The sequence below is a fragment of the Silene latifolia genome, chromosome 8, assembly GCF_048544455.1.
Source record: "Silene latifolia isolate original U9 population chromosome 8, ASM4854445v1, whole genome shotgun sequence".
NCBI lineage: Eukaryota > Viridiplantae > Streptophyta > Magnoliopsida > Caryophyllales > Caryophyllaceae > Silene > Silene latifolia.
Genome location: NC_133533.1, coordinates 8490232 through 8503811, shown reverse-complemented (window position 1 = coordinate 8503811; position 13580 = coordinate 8490232). Strand labels below are relative to the sequence as shown.

The 13580-nt window shown below is 35.4% G+C and overlaps 1 protein-coding gene across 1 annotated transcript; it reads right to left on the bottom strand.

Annotated features, from left to right (window-relative positions):
• Nucleotides 1-10117: 10117 nt before the first annotated feature.
• LOC141594605 (uncharacterized) lies at nt 10118-10552 on the bottom strand. The gene has a single exon (XM_074414611.1). It carries the CDS (start codon nt 10550-10552, stop codon nt 10118-10120), a length of 435 nt encoding a protein of 144 aa, XP_074270712.1.
• Nucleotides 10553-13580: the final 3028 nt, after the last annotated feature.

Genomic DNA, 13580 nt, shown 5'->3' with positions numbered 1-13580 from the left:
CACACTTGCACAATTAGTTGGGAGACTAAGGCCCGTAAGTGTGGATTCTGGTGGTTAAAATTTAGGTGAAATTCTCAAAGTATCCAGGTTTAAACCTCTCTAAGAGCAAAATATTGTGAAGTATTCTTGGTCTGAATCCATGCCTTATATAGTTTGAGTATGTCCCCTTCAGGTAGCTTACCTGGTATACGTGACTTGCAGGCTATCACATATATCTGAGGGTTTATCCAGTGCGCATTAAAAGTAGCGGCTGCGTGTTCCCTCGTCACCAAAAAACAAAAATAAACAAAAACAAAAAATTATTTGATTTGAATTTTTCTGAACTGAATTTGTAGGATCTGAACTTTTCTGAACTTATAGGATATGATTTAAACTGAATTTATAAAATTTGAATTTTTCTGAACATAACTTATAGGAATTATACTTTTATGAACTTAACAGGTGAGATCTGAACATAACTTAAATTAATTTAACTTAACTTTATTATTATTACTAGTTTGAATGCCCGGCGTTGCAACGGGGTAATTAACTTATATATAATGCAAAAAAAAAAACGTTATAAGGGTTTAATGTTTACATTCTATGTCTAATGATTTGTTTACATATTATTAAAATATCTCTTTCAAAAAAAATAAAAGATTAATATATACGTGGGTTAACTCTTATTTATAATTATATAATCACCCCACCTTATACTAATCTTTCGATGTGGGACAATTCTACTATTTATAAGTAAGTAATATATTCATCAAACTTGGATTTTTTTCTGACGTGGGCAATTCTACTATTTATAAGTAATATATTCACCAAACTTGGATTTTTTTTCTGATGTGGGACAACTCTACTATTTATACATAATATATATTCATCAAACCTGCATTGTTTTTCAATGTGGGACAAATAACATACTCAGATTTTGCACTTAGTTCGACATCCAACCAGATCTCGAATACCGAATACAGACAATTGCTATTCATTATATCTAATAATTATATTTAAATTTAATAATATGATCAAGTACTCTCCATTAATATTTGTACGTTGTTTTTCTTCAAAAAAAAAATTTAACATAATTTAAATACGGAAATTTCCCGTGGTGACCCTTAATTTTGTCAGATTTTCTATGTTACCCCTACTTTTAAGAATCTGCTTATGGTACCCTTGAATTTCCATTTTTTTGCCCATGGTGTACCCCCTAATGTAAAGGTTGTTAAATGAACGTTAAGTTTAATGGCGTGGCAATAAAATAACAATTAAAAAATAATACCCCCTTTATTGTTTTATTGGTACAGATATCTCTCTCTTTTAAATGAAAATTTAATTAAGTATATCATTATAATACTGGAAATTTCTCATGGTAACCTCTTTGATAGATTACACATGCTACCATGGACGTTTGTTTTCTATTTTTTTTTATCATAATTAAAATATGTGCAAATGATAGGAACCTATACTCTAATGATAGAATGTTTTTTAACACAATTCTAATTATATTATTTAAACGTAGTATATTTACCACACCTACATTATTTTTCAATATGGGACATATAACATCTATAGGTAGAAAATATAATGATATGAACTTTTAAGAGTTCTCCAAGACAATACTTAGAGACTCAAAAGATTTTGGGTTGATGCCTAAGTTCCAAAGATACCTCTTATTTGTAATCATAAAATCACCCACCTTATGCTATATTTCGATGTGAAAAAATTCTATTTTTTATATGTAGTATATTTATCACACCTATATTATTTTTCAATGTGGGACATATAACATACTATGAAATACACCATCTTTAATATGTGCAAATTATATGAAATCTATATATACTCTAATGATAGCATTTCTTACCATGAATCTAATAATATTATTTTCATAATTTTTTTACCGACATTATTTTACCAAATGAAATGTAAAAGTTTTTATATAAAAATTAAAAACATCACTTGAATATAAAATAAGAAATACAGAGTATATATTATAATAACTAAAGGATTTTCCAAAGATTAACTTAGATTAGAAATCATTATTGTAGAGATAATAATACAAACTCTTTTAAGAACTCTCTCTGACAATACTTAAGAGAATCAAAAGATTTTGGGTTATGACTTCTATTTATAATCATAAGATCACTCTGCCTTATGGTAATCTTCCTATGTGGGACAATTCTAATATTTATACATAGTATATTCACCAGACTTACATTACTTTTCAATGTAGGGCAAATAACATACTAAGTACACCATTTTTTTTTCACCTACTTTGACATCAACCCGATTTAATAATGAGAAAATACAATAAAGTACAATCTACACTCTAATGATAGCATTCTTTTGTCACAATCTAATTATATAATTTTCATACGATACTTTTTTGTCAAATGAAATATAAAGTTTTTATATCGAAATTATAAATATCACTTTAATATAATATAAAAAATGTATATATATGGGACAGTTCTATTATTTATACATAATATATTCATCACACCTACATTATTTTTCAATGTGGGACATATAACATACTAAAAAGTACATATCTTTTATATCAAAAATTTTTGGGTTAATACCTAAGTTTCAAGGATGTCTCCTATTTATATTTATAGAATCACCCTACTGTATACTATTATTTGAATGTGAGATACATAATTTAATTATTTAGACGTAGTATGTTCATCATGTCTACATTATTTTTCAATGTGAAAAATATAACATACCAAGAAATACATGTCTCTTCTTAAAAAAGCTACTATTGTATACATATTATTTTTCTTTGAAGGTAAAACCACTTAGTCTCGATCATTAGATAGGGATCTCTACATCGTACATATAACGACTCATTAACGCTCTATTACTGCATTCATAAGACAACCATAAGTAAAACCTTTAATTTTGTATTTTTTGATTTTTTTGTTCATGTTCTTAACTCTTTCTCGAGTAGTTCCCTGCAACGATTTCCACTTTATTTTTTATATCATATCGTAGATAATGATAGAAAATCTTAAGAGCTCTTTAAAACAATATTTATGAGACTCAAATTTTTTTGGGTGGATACATAAGTTCCAAATATGCCTCCTATTTATAATCATAGGATCACATCACCTTATACTAATCTTTCGATGTGGAACAATTCTACTATTTATATGTAGTATATTCACCACTCCTACTTATTTTCCAATGTGAGACAAAACATAGTCAAAAGTACACAATTTTACATATTAAGAAGTACATCATCTTTAATATGTGCAAATAATATGAAATCTATACTCTAATGATAGCATTTTTTCCACAAAGCTAATTATATTATTTTCATAATTTTTTTAACGATATTTTTTTGCCAAATGAAATGCAAAAGTTTAATATAAAAATTGGAAATATCATTTGAATATAATTTAGGAAATATACATATTATAATAATTAAAAGATTTTCCACTTTATTTTTTACATCAAAAATTATATTTTCCTAAATTGATTTTTGATGATGTGGACGCTCTCAGATCGCTCGAAAAAACTCTTATATATATATATATATATATATATATATATATATATATATATATATATAGATTATTATTATTATTATTATTATTATTATTATTCACATTGTTTGATTAAAAAAAGTTTGCGGTTTTTTTTAAATAAAAAATAAAATAATAATAATTATTATAATTATAATACAAAAATAACAATTATAATAACAAAAATAATAATAATAATAATAATAATTATTATTATTATTATTATTATTATTATTATTATTATTATTATTATTATTATTATTACTTTTTAGAGATATTATTGACAAAAAAAATATATGGTGTAAAATAAAAAATAAGATAGTAAAATTTTCTCTTTATATACATTATTTTCAGTTAATGTATTATACAACCGGTTGTATATACAACTTATTCAGTGTTGTGGAGCTTTGTTACAAAGTTGTCGAACTCTATTAACAAAATTATCGAGTTATGATACAAAATTGTTGAGCTTAACAGAATAATTATTAAGCTCAATAACTTCGTAAAATAGCTCAATAACTTGTAAAATAACTCAACAACTTTGTGTGAGAACTCGATAACTTTAACGCGGTTGTACATAGCTCTTATACAACCAGTTGTAGGATAATATTTGTACATTATTTTGTTCAAGTATTTCTTTTTTTTTTAATCATTTATTTTCATTTTATCCATTTCCTCGTCTCTTTCTTTTTTCATCTCCATCTTGCTTGCCAAATATTTGTCCTAATAAATATAGTTGCACATCTAACTCAAAGATTGCGTTATTTACAAAATTCTACGATGATTAAGATGGGTTCATTTTCATAATTATCAATCTAACTTGAGGGCATAAATTAATGTGGTATATAACTTAATTATGTATGGTATGTAACTAATTAATTTAACAATAAAAAACGTGAGACGGTCTCACAATGTGAGACAGTCCTAAGACAACTTGTATATTAGCATTAAATGATTAATTTATTTCATATATAAAAGTGGATCATCTTACGGGATCGTCTTATTTTATAAATTAGGTTAATTTAAAATAATCAGTTGTTAACAAGTCTAACATAAATAATTTAATATAAGTTAAGTTAAAGTTTCTGAACTTTTATGAATTTTGTTGAACTTTTCATTTATGAATTTATAGTATCTGAATTTAATTTTATTGAAATTTTCTGAACTGAACTTATAGGATCTGAACTGAACTTATAGGCAGTGACTTTAAGTCCAAAAGAACATGACCTAATGGAGTGATGGTGGAATACGAAAAAGGGTCATTTGAGTCGGGTTGGATATAGGTATTTTAGTTTTTTTTTTTTTTTTTTTTTTTTTTTTTTTTTTTACATTTTGGAGGGGGTTAAGAAGAGTTGGGATATTTGGATTTATGTGTATTTCGAACGTGTTTTTATCGTTATATCAGTTATAAGTTACTTTGGATCAGGTTATTTGGGGCTGTCATTTTCAGGTTGATGGTTGAAACTAGTTAATTAGTACTCTCTCCATTTATCGTTTATCTGCTTACTTCTCTAATATATGTGAGGAGTATTTTATTGAAGTGGGAAGATAAAAGATGAATGAAGGTAATAATTTGACAAAAAAAGAGTATTTTTTGTAGAACACCGTGTAAGTAAGTGATGTTTGACAATTGTTTCTTTTTCTTTTTTTTTTTTTTTTTTGAAATCCCATACTCGGGACTAACCCATAATATTATGAAAAGCCGAATCAATGTTCCCTACATCATCCGGAAGACAACCTTCCCAAAGCTTCCTACTATTAAAAAGACTAGGATAATGAGCTTAGTAATTAGCAATACAAGAGCAATTACGTTTAACAAAACGCCACACAACCGCATCTAAGTTCCGACAAAGTCTACGAATCTCGTCGATGATCAAGAACAAATCGGTTCTCCCCTGTTTTCCTTCCTTCAAGATATCAATAATATACTTGCAATCACTCGCTATGACAATGCTTCGGTGACCTCGTCTTGTGGCTTCCATCAACCCCTCTAGCACAGCCTCGGCCTCCGCCTCACTAGCCTCCATATCCTCCCTCCTACGCACAGCCAAAGCCCACCGCACTTCCCCTTCATGACTCCAACAAACCGCTCCCAACCCCGTCCCCGCTCCTTCCTTAACACCCGCATCACAATTAATCATCACCCATCCATCTTCAACCCCTCTGCTCGCACCCCTTTCTTCTCCCCGCACTCGCCCAGCTCTGGAAACTCCCTGCCGCACCTCTGTTTCCCCCACCTCTTAAAGCTCCTTAATGCTATCCTCCACCCTTTTGACAACCGCCCTAGCATCCACCCTTTGCCCCTCAAAGACCCACTTATTTCTCGCCTCCTAAATCGCCCAACATCACAACTCTCCCTCGTTCCTCCATATCCATCTCCCTCCACACATCCTCCACCCACTCCCTCACCCACTCATGCCCTTCTTCCTTCTTTATCTCCACCCCCAACCCATCCCATACCCCTCCCACCCACCCACAACCCTTAACCAAATGCAAGCAAGACTTCATCTCACACAAGCAAATCGGGCACGCCACATTCAAACCTCGAACCCTACGCGCAATATTCTCATTTGTAGGGATAGCTCCATTACAAAGCTGCCAAAAAAATATCTTTACTCGGGGAAGGGCATTAGAGCTCCAAATCCTCGACCAAAGCCATTTTTCCTTAGACAACTCTGATGGTCCAATAACCTCAGTGTCCCCTTCCATCAAAGCTCGATAGGCCGAGCTAACCGTGTACATGCCGTCCTTTTCAAGGGACCAGAACCACACATCCTCCGCGTCTCTCCCAATCAGCCGCATATTAAGAACCTGCTCGTGTTCAAACGGTAAGAATAGAGATCGTACCTTCGTTGTATCCCAACCATTTCCATCCGCACGATCAAATCAGCCACAGTCAAGTCCTCCTGCCCCATTACCATAGGTGAGATAACACGCCTCAAACTAGTCCCCTTCAGCCACGGATCACCCCACACTTTTGTTCCCTGTCCATTCCCAATCCTCCTCACCACTCCTTTATTAATCACACTTCTAGCTTCCCAGATGCCTTTTGATAAGTGCATATTTTATATACTTTCATCCCCTATATTAGCTTCATTTTATTTGTTATTTAGCACTTATCATAGTGTCATAAGCTAATATTTGTTGCTCTAGTGTATTTGCTTGTCTTAACATGTTTTTGTAGGAATCTAAGCATTTAGAGGCTTTTTCCTATCATTTTATACACTAAGTTCACTAAGCTAATTAAGACCAAGTGTTGGACTAAGCATGAAACATTGGATTAGGTTTTGCATGGAGAAATTGATGGATTAATATGAGTAATGCAAATATTGCCAACAATCAAAGTCAAAGCCCAATGTTCAAATCCAAGTCAAGGTGGAAAGCATAAGATTCCAACATGCTTAGGATGCTTTTTGGGAGCTCTAAAGATGTTAGATGGAGCATTTACCCGGGTGCATTAAGGGTCATTAATCACGCACTTAGGATTCCTCAAGCAATTAAGTGAGGAATTAAGAGAAAATACCCGGAAACACACGACCCCGATCGGGGCCACCTAACCCCGATCGGGGCCGCATGCATTTAGGAAACTTACGTTTCCTTCTCCTCTCCTATAAGTAGGAGAGGTGTTCCAAGGTCTTGGGCATCCAATTTTACGTCCAAGTTTTAGTTTACAATAGCCTTAAGCATTATAATTCTCTCAATAGTTTTCATATTAGTTTACAAATTAGTTAATCTTGTAGTTCTTCAAACATTTGGTTCTAAGTTATTTCAAGCTTTTGGTTATACATTGTTCTTCCATACAAGTTCTCTACTTTTAAGGTATTTCTACTTATAGTTTATATCTCTACATTTCTATTTCAGTTATTACATAGTTTATAATTAAATAATTTGTTTAGATTACTTTAGTTTAATTCTTCCACATGTTAAATCAATTAGTTTATATAAATCCTACAATTATGTTCACCATTTCTCTTAATTTAGTTTGCAATTTACATTTTAGTATGAGTAGCTAAATTTCCTAGTCTAAGGGCTAGGGGAGCCATGCATAAATTTAATATATAAACATGATAAAATAAGTTAATAATAATATTGTTCATATTGCTTCTATCACATGTTTGCATCGTCACGTTTAATCGTTGTTTAAGGCCTTATTCAAATGATTAAGTTTGTTCATTCGTTCTATAAGTCGAGAGGCACGGAATTGAATTAGACAAAGCATATATAGTAGGACGACCTAGTCATGGACGAGAGTTTCTCTAGGACCCGGTCTATGGTTGATGCTAATGCCGCAAGGTGGGTATCTTTAAACCTAAGCAATTGACAATGCTATTAGTACCGAATTTATCATAATCATATGTTTACTTTTGCATGTGTGACCCGAACCCCTTAGACTCTCTTTTATTATATAATTTACATCATTTTTGTTATTAATCATTAAACAACCAAACCAAACCAAATCGTAATCGACCTTGATAAAAATCTACCCATCGCAATTCACGATGTAATTCCCGTTTCCTTGTGTTCGACCCCTATTGCTACATTAACTTGTTGTTTAGGGTAATTATCTTTGCATAAGTACGCGATAAGCCTATCACCTTTCCAAGTAAAACTTGGATTATGACCCAGCTCAGCCTTCATGAACGACCGTCCCTTGTAGTACTTAGCTCTCAACAATCTCGCGAGAAGACTATCAGGAACCGTGAGTAAACGCCATGCTTGTTTACCAAGTAACGCCATATTAAACTTATAGAAATCCCGGAAACCAAGGCCTCCTAAGTTTTTTGGTTTACACAACTTGTGCCAAGCCACCCACGGAATTTTGCGCTTCCCATTACTCGAGCAGTCGAGCCCCACCAAAACCTCGAAACCAAAGAGCAAAGCTCCTCACAAAAGTTCCTTGGGAGTTTGAAGACACTCATAGTATAGGTAGAGATTGATTGGGCAATCGCCTTTATCAAAACTTCTCTATCGGCCTTCGACAATAACATCCCTCGCCACCCTTGTAATTTTTTACTTAGCTTATCCCTTAACAAGTTCGTGATAGCTTGATTCGAATGGCCCACAACTATAGGAAGCCCTAAGTACTTAACCGGATCATCCACCACACGCACTCCCAATTCTCCTGCCAGCACTCCTCTTCGATTTCCATCAATACAGCGACTAAAGGACACGGTAGTTTTGTCCAAATTGACTTGCTGTCCCGAAGCTATTTTATAGGTGTGTAAAATATCCTTCACCACTCGAATTTCATTTATATTCGCCCTCATAAAAAACAAGCTGTCGTCCGCAAATAATAAATACGAAATCGAAGGAGCCTCCTTCACTATTCTGACCCCGTGAAGCACATTGGATTCGGCAACTTTACGCATAAGACTCGAGAGCACTTCCGCACAAAAGATGAAGAGATACGGTGACAATGGGTCCCCTGACGAAGACCTCTCTCCGGTGTAAATTCCCGCGACGGTTTCCCATTGATTAAGACAGCAAAAGATACCGTCGTGACACACATCATCACTCTATTAACCCACCGCTCATCAAAGCCCATCGGCACCAAAACACGCTCCAAGAAAAACCACTCCACCCTATCATAGGCCTTCGCCATATCGAGTTTAACCGCCATGTGACCTTCGCCGCCTCTCGTATTTTTCATATGGTGAAACACCTCAAAGGCCACTAAAATATTATCGATTATTAGCCTCCCCGGTGTAAAAGCGCTTTGGTTCTCCGATATCACCTCACCCAGAAATTGTTTAAGCCTATTAGCCAACACCTTCGACGCAAGCTTATACACGACATTACATAGACTAATTGGGCGGAACTCACTCATCTTATTTGGGCTCTTGACCTTAGGAATTAAAACAATGAAAGTCTTGTTACAACCAGGTGGAAGCGACTCTCCCCTCAACACTCGGAGCACCGTTTGAACTACAACCTTCCCAACTATATGCCAATACGTCTGATAAAAGAGCCCGTTCATCCCATCAGGACCTGGTGCTTTAAGTGGGTGCATCTATTCAAGAGCCACAAGGATCTCCTCCTCGTTATATTCAGCACGTAACACCATATTCATAGCTTCTGTGACCCTCCCCTCCACCCCGTCGAGAGCTTCCTCAAAACTATATGGCCGTCCGGACTTGAATAAGTTTGCAAAATAGCCGCAAGCCACCTCCTCGATCTGAGCAGCACCCCCTACGACGAACCCCATTATCATCAAGCAAGGACGAAATAGTATTTTTCTCTCGTCGTTGGCACGCCTTTCTATGGAAGTACTTGGTATTTTTGTCCCCTTCCCGCAGCCAAATAGCACGTGGTCTCTGTCGCCAAAACATTTCTTCTTGTTTGAGCAGCTTAGCAATCTTCTTCACCAACCTATTTCGTTCCTGCACTCGGACTACAGATCGTTCCTCCTCATTAATTCTACTGAGCTGCTTACATTTTCTTTGGATATCCCGCAGAACCTTACCAATACTCGTGCCTTTACAAGCCATCAACTCCTCCCCACATCGACTTAATTTATCCAGAATATTCTCCTCGCCCCCACCCCATGCTAGACGGATGGTATCTTCGCATCCCTCCTCCCCTACCCAAGCCTGCTCAAATCAGAATAATTTCCTACCACCCCTTGCCCTCGTATCACGCTCCAAATGTAGCTTTATCGGCACATGATCCGACCATTCTCGTAATAAGTGTTCCAATTTCGCATATGGGAATAACTCAAACCATGCCTCATTAGCCATAGCTCGATCCAGGCGGCATTGTCTATTAACATCATCAGCTTGTCCATTATCATACGTAAACTCAAGACCCTCGAAACTAATATCACGCAACCCATAATCATTGACCGCATCCCGAAAATTGTTCATTTTCCATTGCGCTCTCACACCCCCTCTCATCTCCGTAGTGTACAAAATTTCACTAAAGTCCCCCATACAAACCCACGGGCCATCGCATTCTTCATGTAACAGTCGCAACAGCTGCCAAGATAAATGTCTGTCACTCACCATAGGCCATCCATAAAAACGGTCACACGCCATTTGTTATCCTGTAGCTGAACATCGCAGTCGATATGATGCACTGACGACGATCGTAAAGTACAGGCCAAGTCACTCCTCCACATAAAAGCAAGACCCCCCGATCTTCCCAAACTATCCACTTCACACCATCGTAGTTATTTAAGCACGCCCTAACTCTCCTAAACTCCATACTGCTAAGCTTCGTCTCGTAAAGAAAAGCAATAGCAGGGGCTTCCCTCCTAACGAGGTTTCTAAGGCCGCCTACTGCATCGGGGTTGCCCAAGCCCCGACAGTTAAGGCTCAACAGACTCATGATGCCCGGCGGGGTTGAGTAGGCTCAACCACCGCCTCAGGTGAAGGTACACCCATCATAAAATGAAACTTCTTCGACACATGACACCATTCCTCATCCCCTTCTATATCCATCTCTCGTCCCCTCTTCCCCCCACTTAGCTCCCCATCATCGGTATTGATACTTCCCTCCCTTGAATCTCGTTCCAGCCTCCTCCAAGTGCCCACCTTCGACCCCTCTATACTTCCCTTGACTTGCAGAGACATCTCCTCGCCCATCCTAGCATCTCCCACATCCTGGTTAGCATTCTTCCCCTCAGTCCTCTCATCCTCCCCTTCATCTCTACCGTCGTCTCCCCTCTCCCTACCCAGTCTCCCCTCAGCCGAATTATCAGAAACAATCGGTTTCTTTGTTTTAATGTAGTTAATATTGAGTGTATCAGCGGAGTTTGACTCAAAAGTAGGATTTTAGATTGGGACAATTGTGGGTCGGGCTATTCAGGGTTGGTCACTTTACAATGATTCTTTTGATGAATCTAAAAAGAAAAAAATATTGTGGAAGTGGCTCGGTTTACATATATCCATTTCAATGTTTGGTTGCCTCATTTTAGAATGAAGATAGATACTTAACCTAACCGAGTATTTTGCTGGACCTAATAGCTTTTTTTTAATGAAATTGGACAATTTTGAGGTTTTGACTTATTAATGAATTATCCGAGGCACAATTAAAAGTTTTGCCATGTTCTTTTGACTTAACTAGAATTGAACTTCTAAGATATGAATTTTGTTGAACTTGACTTATACGATATAAACTAAATTTAAGGAATCTAAACTTTTTTTGAACTAAAATTATAGAATTTGAACTTTTATGAACTTGCATAATCCAAAATTAACTTAATTTAAGTTAATTTAATTGGGGTGCCAAAATTACAACAAAACAAAACATGATTTTATTTATGAGATTATCCCACGAGAGCCACCACATGAGCCACAACCACCAACACAGCCAAACACTGCTCACTAATCACTATCAGCGAGCCAAAACCACTACACCACCACTCCTCACTCTTCACGAACGAGCCCACCAAAACTACCATACCTACACATATTTTTATATCGTCACAAGCTCCCCAAAATCACTAAAAATGTATAATTGGTAAGAGACCGGTTTATTAGGATTATGTAATATACATTCGTAAAGGCATTAATTTTTACCGATGGGTAATGCTTCTTTTGTTTAAGCATTAGTTGTTTTCATGCTTTCAGTTTGTCCCACATCGAAGATACAACTTTGTTCTATCAACAACGCGTATTAATTGAAAACATTTATATCCTAACTTGAGTACCATATCGAAAAAACTAGTGGGTAATCTCTTGTACATGAGGTTGCTATGTCTCTTGTTATGGTTGTTGCTATGTCTCTTGTTATGGTTTATAAACCGCTCATCTTTATTCAATACCAAGTATGGTAATGTCATTTTTTTTCACCTTAAATGACAAAGATAGCGAAGACGAGGATGATGATGAGATGTTTATATCCTTAACAGTTCGTATATTTAAATTAGAGAACAGTTAGTCTTGCTGAAGACGGGTCGGAGCAAGTGACGGGTAATGCCACTAACAAAACGAATAGGGGGGACAAGGTGGAGGCACCCTCATTTTGTGAGAGGAAATGGTATCCGTCACTCCAAAGTGACGGATACGTGCCGTCTTCAATGAGATTTTGTGATTAGAGAATTACCGTGCGAGTTCTCTTTCTCTTTTCTTTTTGCTTTTGTGTATTTGCGTTTGATGTATATTTTTTTTATTTTTGCTTTGCTTTTATGTTTTTTTAATTATTATTTTGATCGTGTCTCTCATATGTCTTCGTTTTAACTTTGGTATGTCATTTGCAACTTGATGTTAGTTACTCTTTATGAACGATCGATGTATGTAGTGAGTACAACAAGTGTACAACCCTCCATAAGCTCGTAGGGACGAAGTAAATAATGGTTGAACCTGGTGCTTACTCTATGAAATCTATCACACGTTTCATCTCAATTAATTTAAATTTCAACCAAATCATCTCAAAGTTAATCATTTCAAAGGCAAAAAAAATAATATCACTCGATCGGCCACCAAATCAATGCAAATTCTTTGTCCCATTTTATGTCTCGTTTCTTGTTCAACTGCTTCTACTTATATGACAATCATTTTTATATAAATTATCACTATCTCTATTATTTGGAATGTGATCCTTTAACAAGATTAAAGTAACACAACCATAAAAGTGCTACAGAAAATCTCAACATTCACCAAATGGCAAAAATGTCAAAAGAGTATCAAGTGTTATTACATTAATACAATATCGTTGTTATTATGAGTATCATTTATGTATATATGTTCTTTACTCTCGTTTTATTGTCTTTGGGTAGCCCATACCAACAAGGCCGACTCCAAACCATACCAAATCTTCCCTCTATTATTTAAAATTGAAGCAATAATAACATCAAACGTTCTTTTATCACATGGCCAAGTGGCGGACTAATATCAATAAATATAATAGTTGAGTTTCAATCATCACCTTAAGATTTTGGTTGAGATGATTCATCTATTATGGTATCAGAGTCAGTGTGACCAATAGATCACAAGTTCAAATCCTGACAGCCTCCAATAACTCACGAAGTGAAAATTCAGCACATGATATGATGAGGGAGCTTGTGCACTAACCACTCTTCGAGCCCAATGGGCACTTGAGTGAGGGAGCGTAATAGCAATA

What these genes read in the sequence shown, in the direction of transcription:
- LOC141594605 (XM_074414611.1), bottom strand. Translation starts at nt 10,552, where the DNA reads ATGGCGTGTGACCGTTTTTATGGATGGCCTATGGTGAGTGACAGACAT.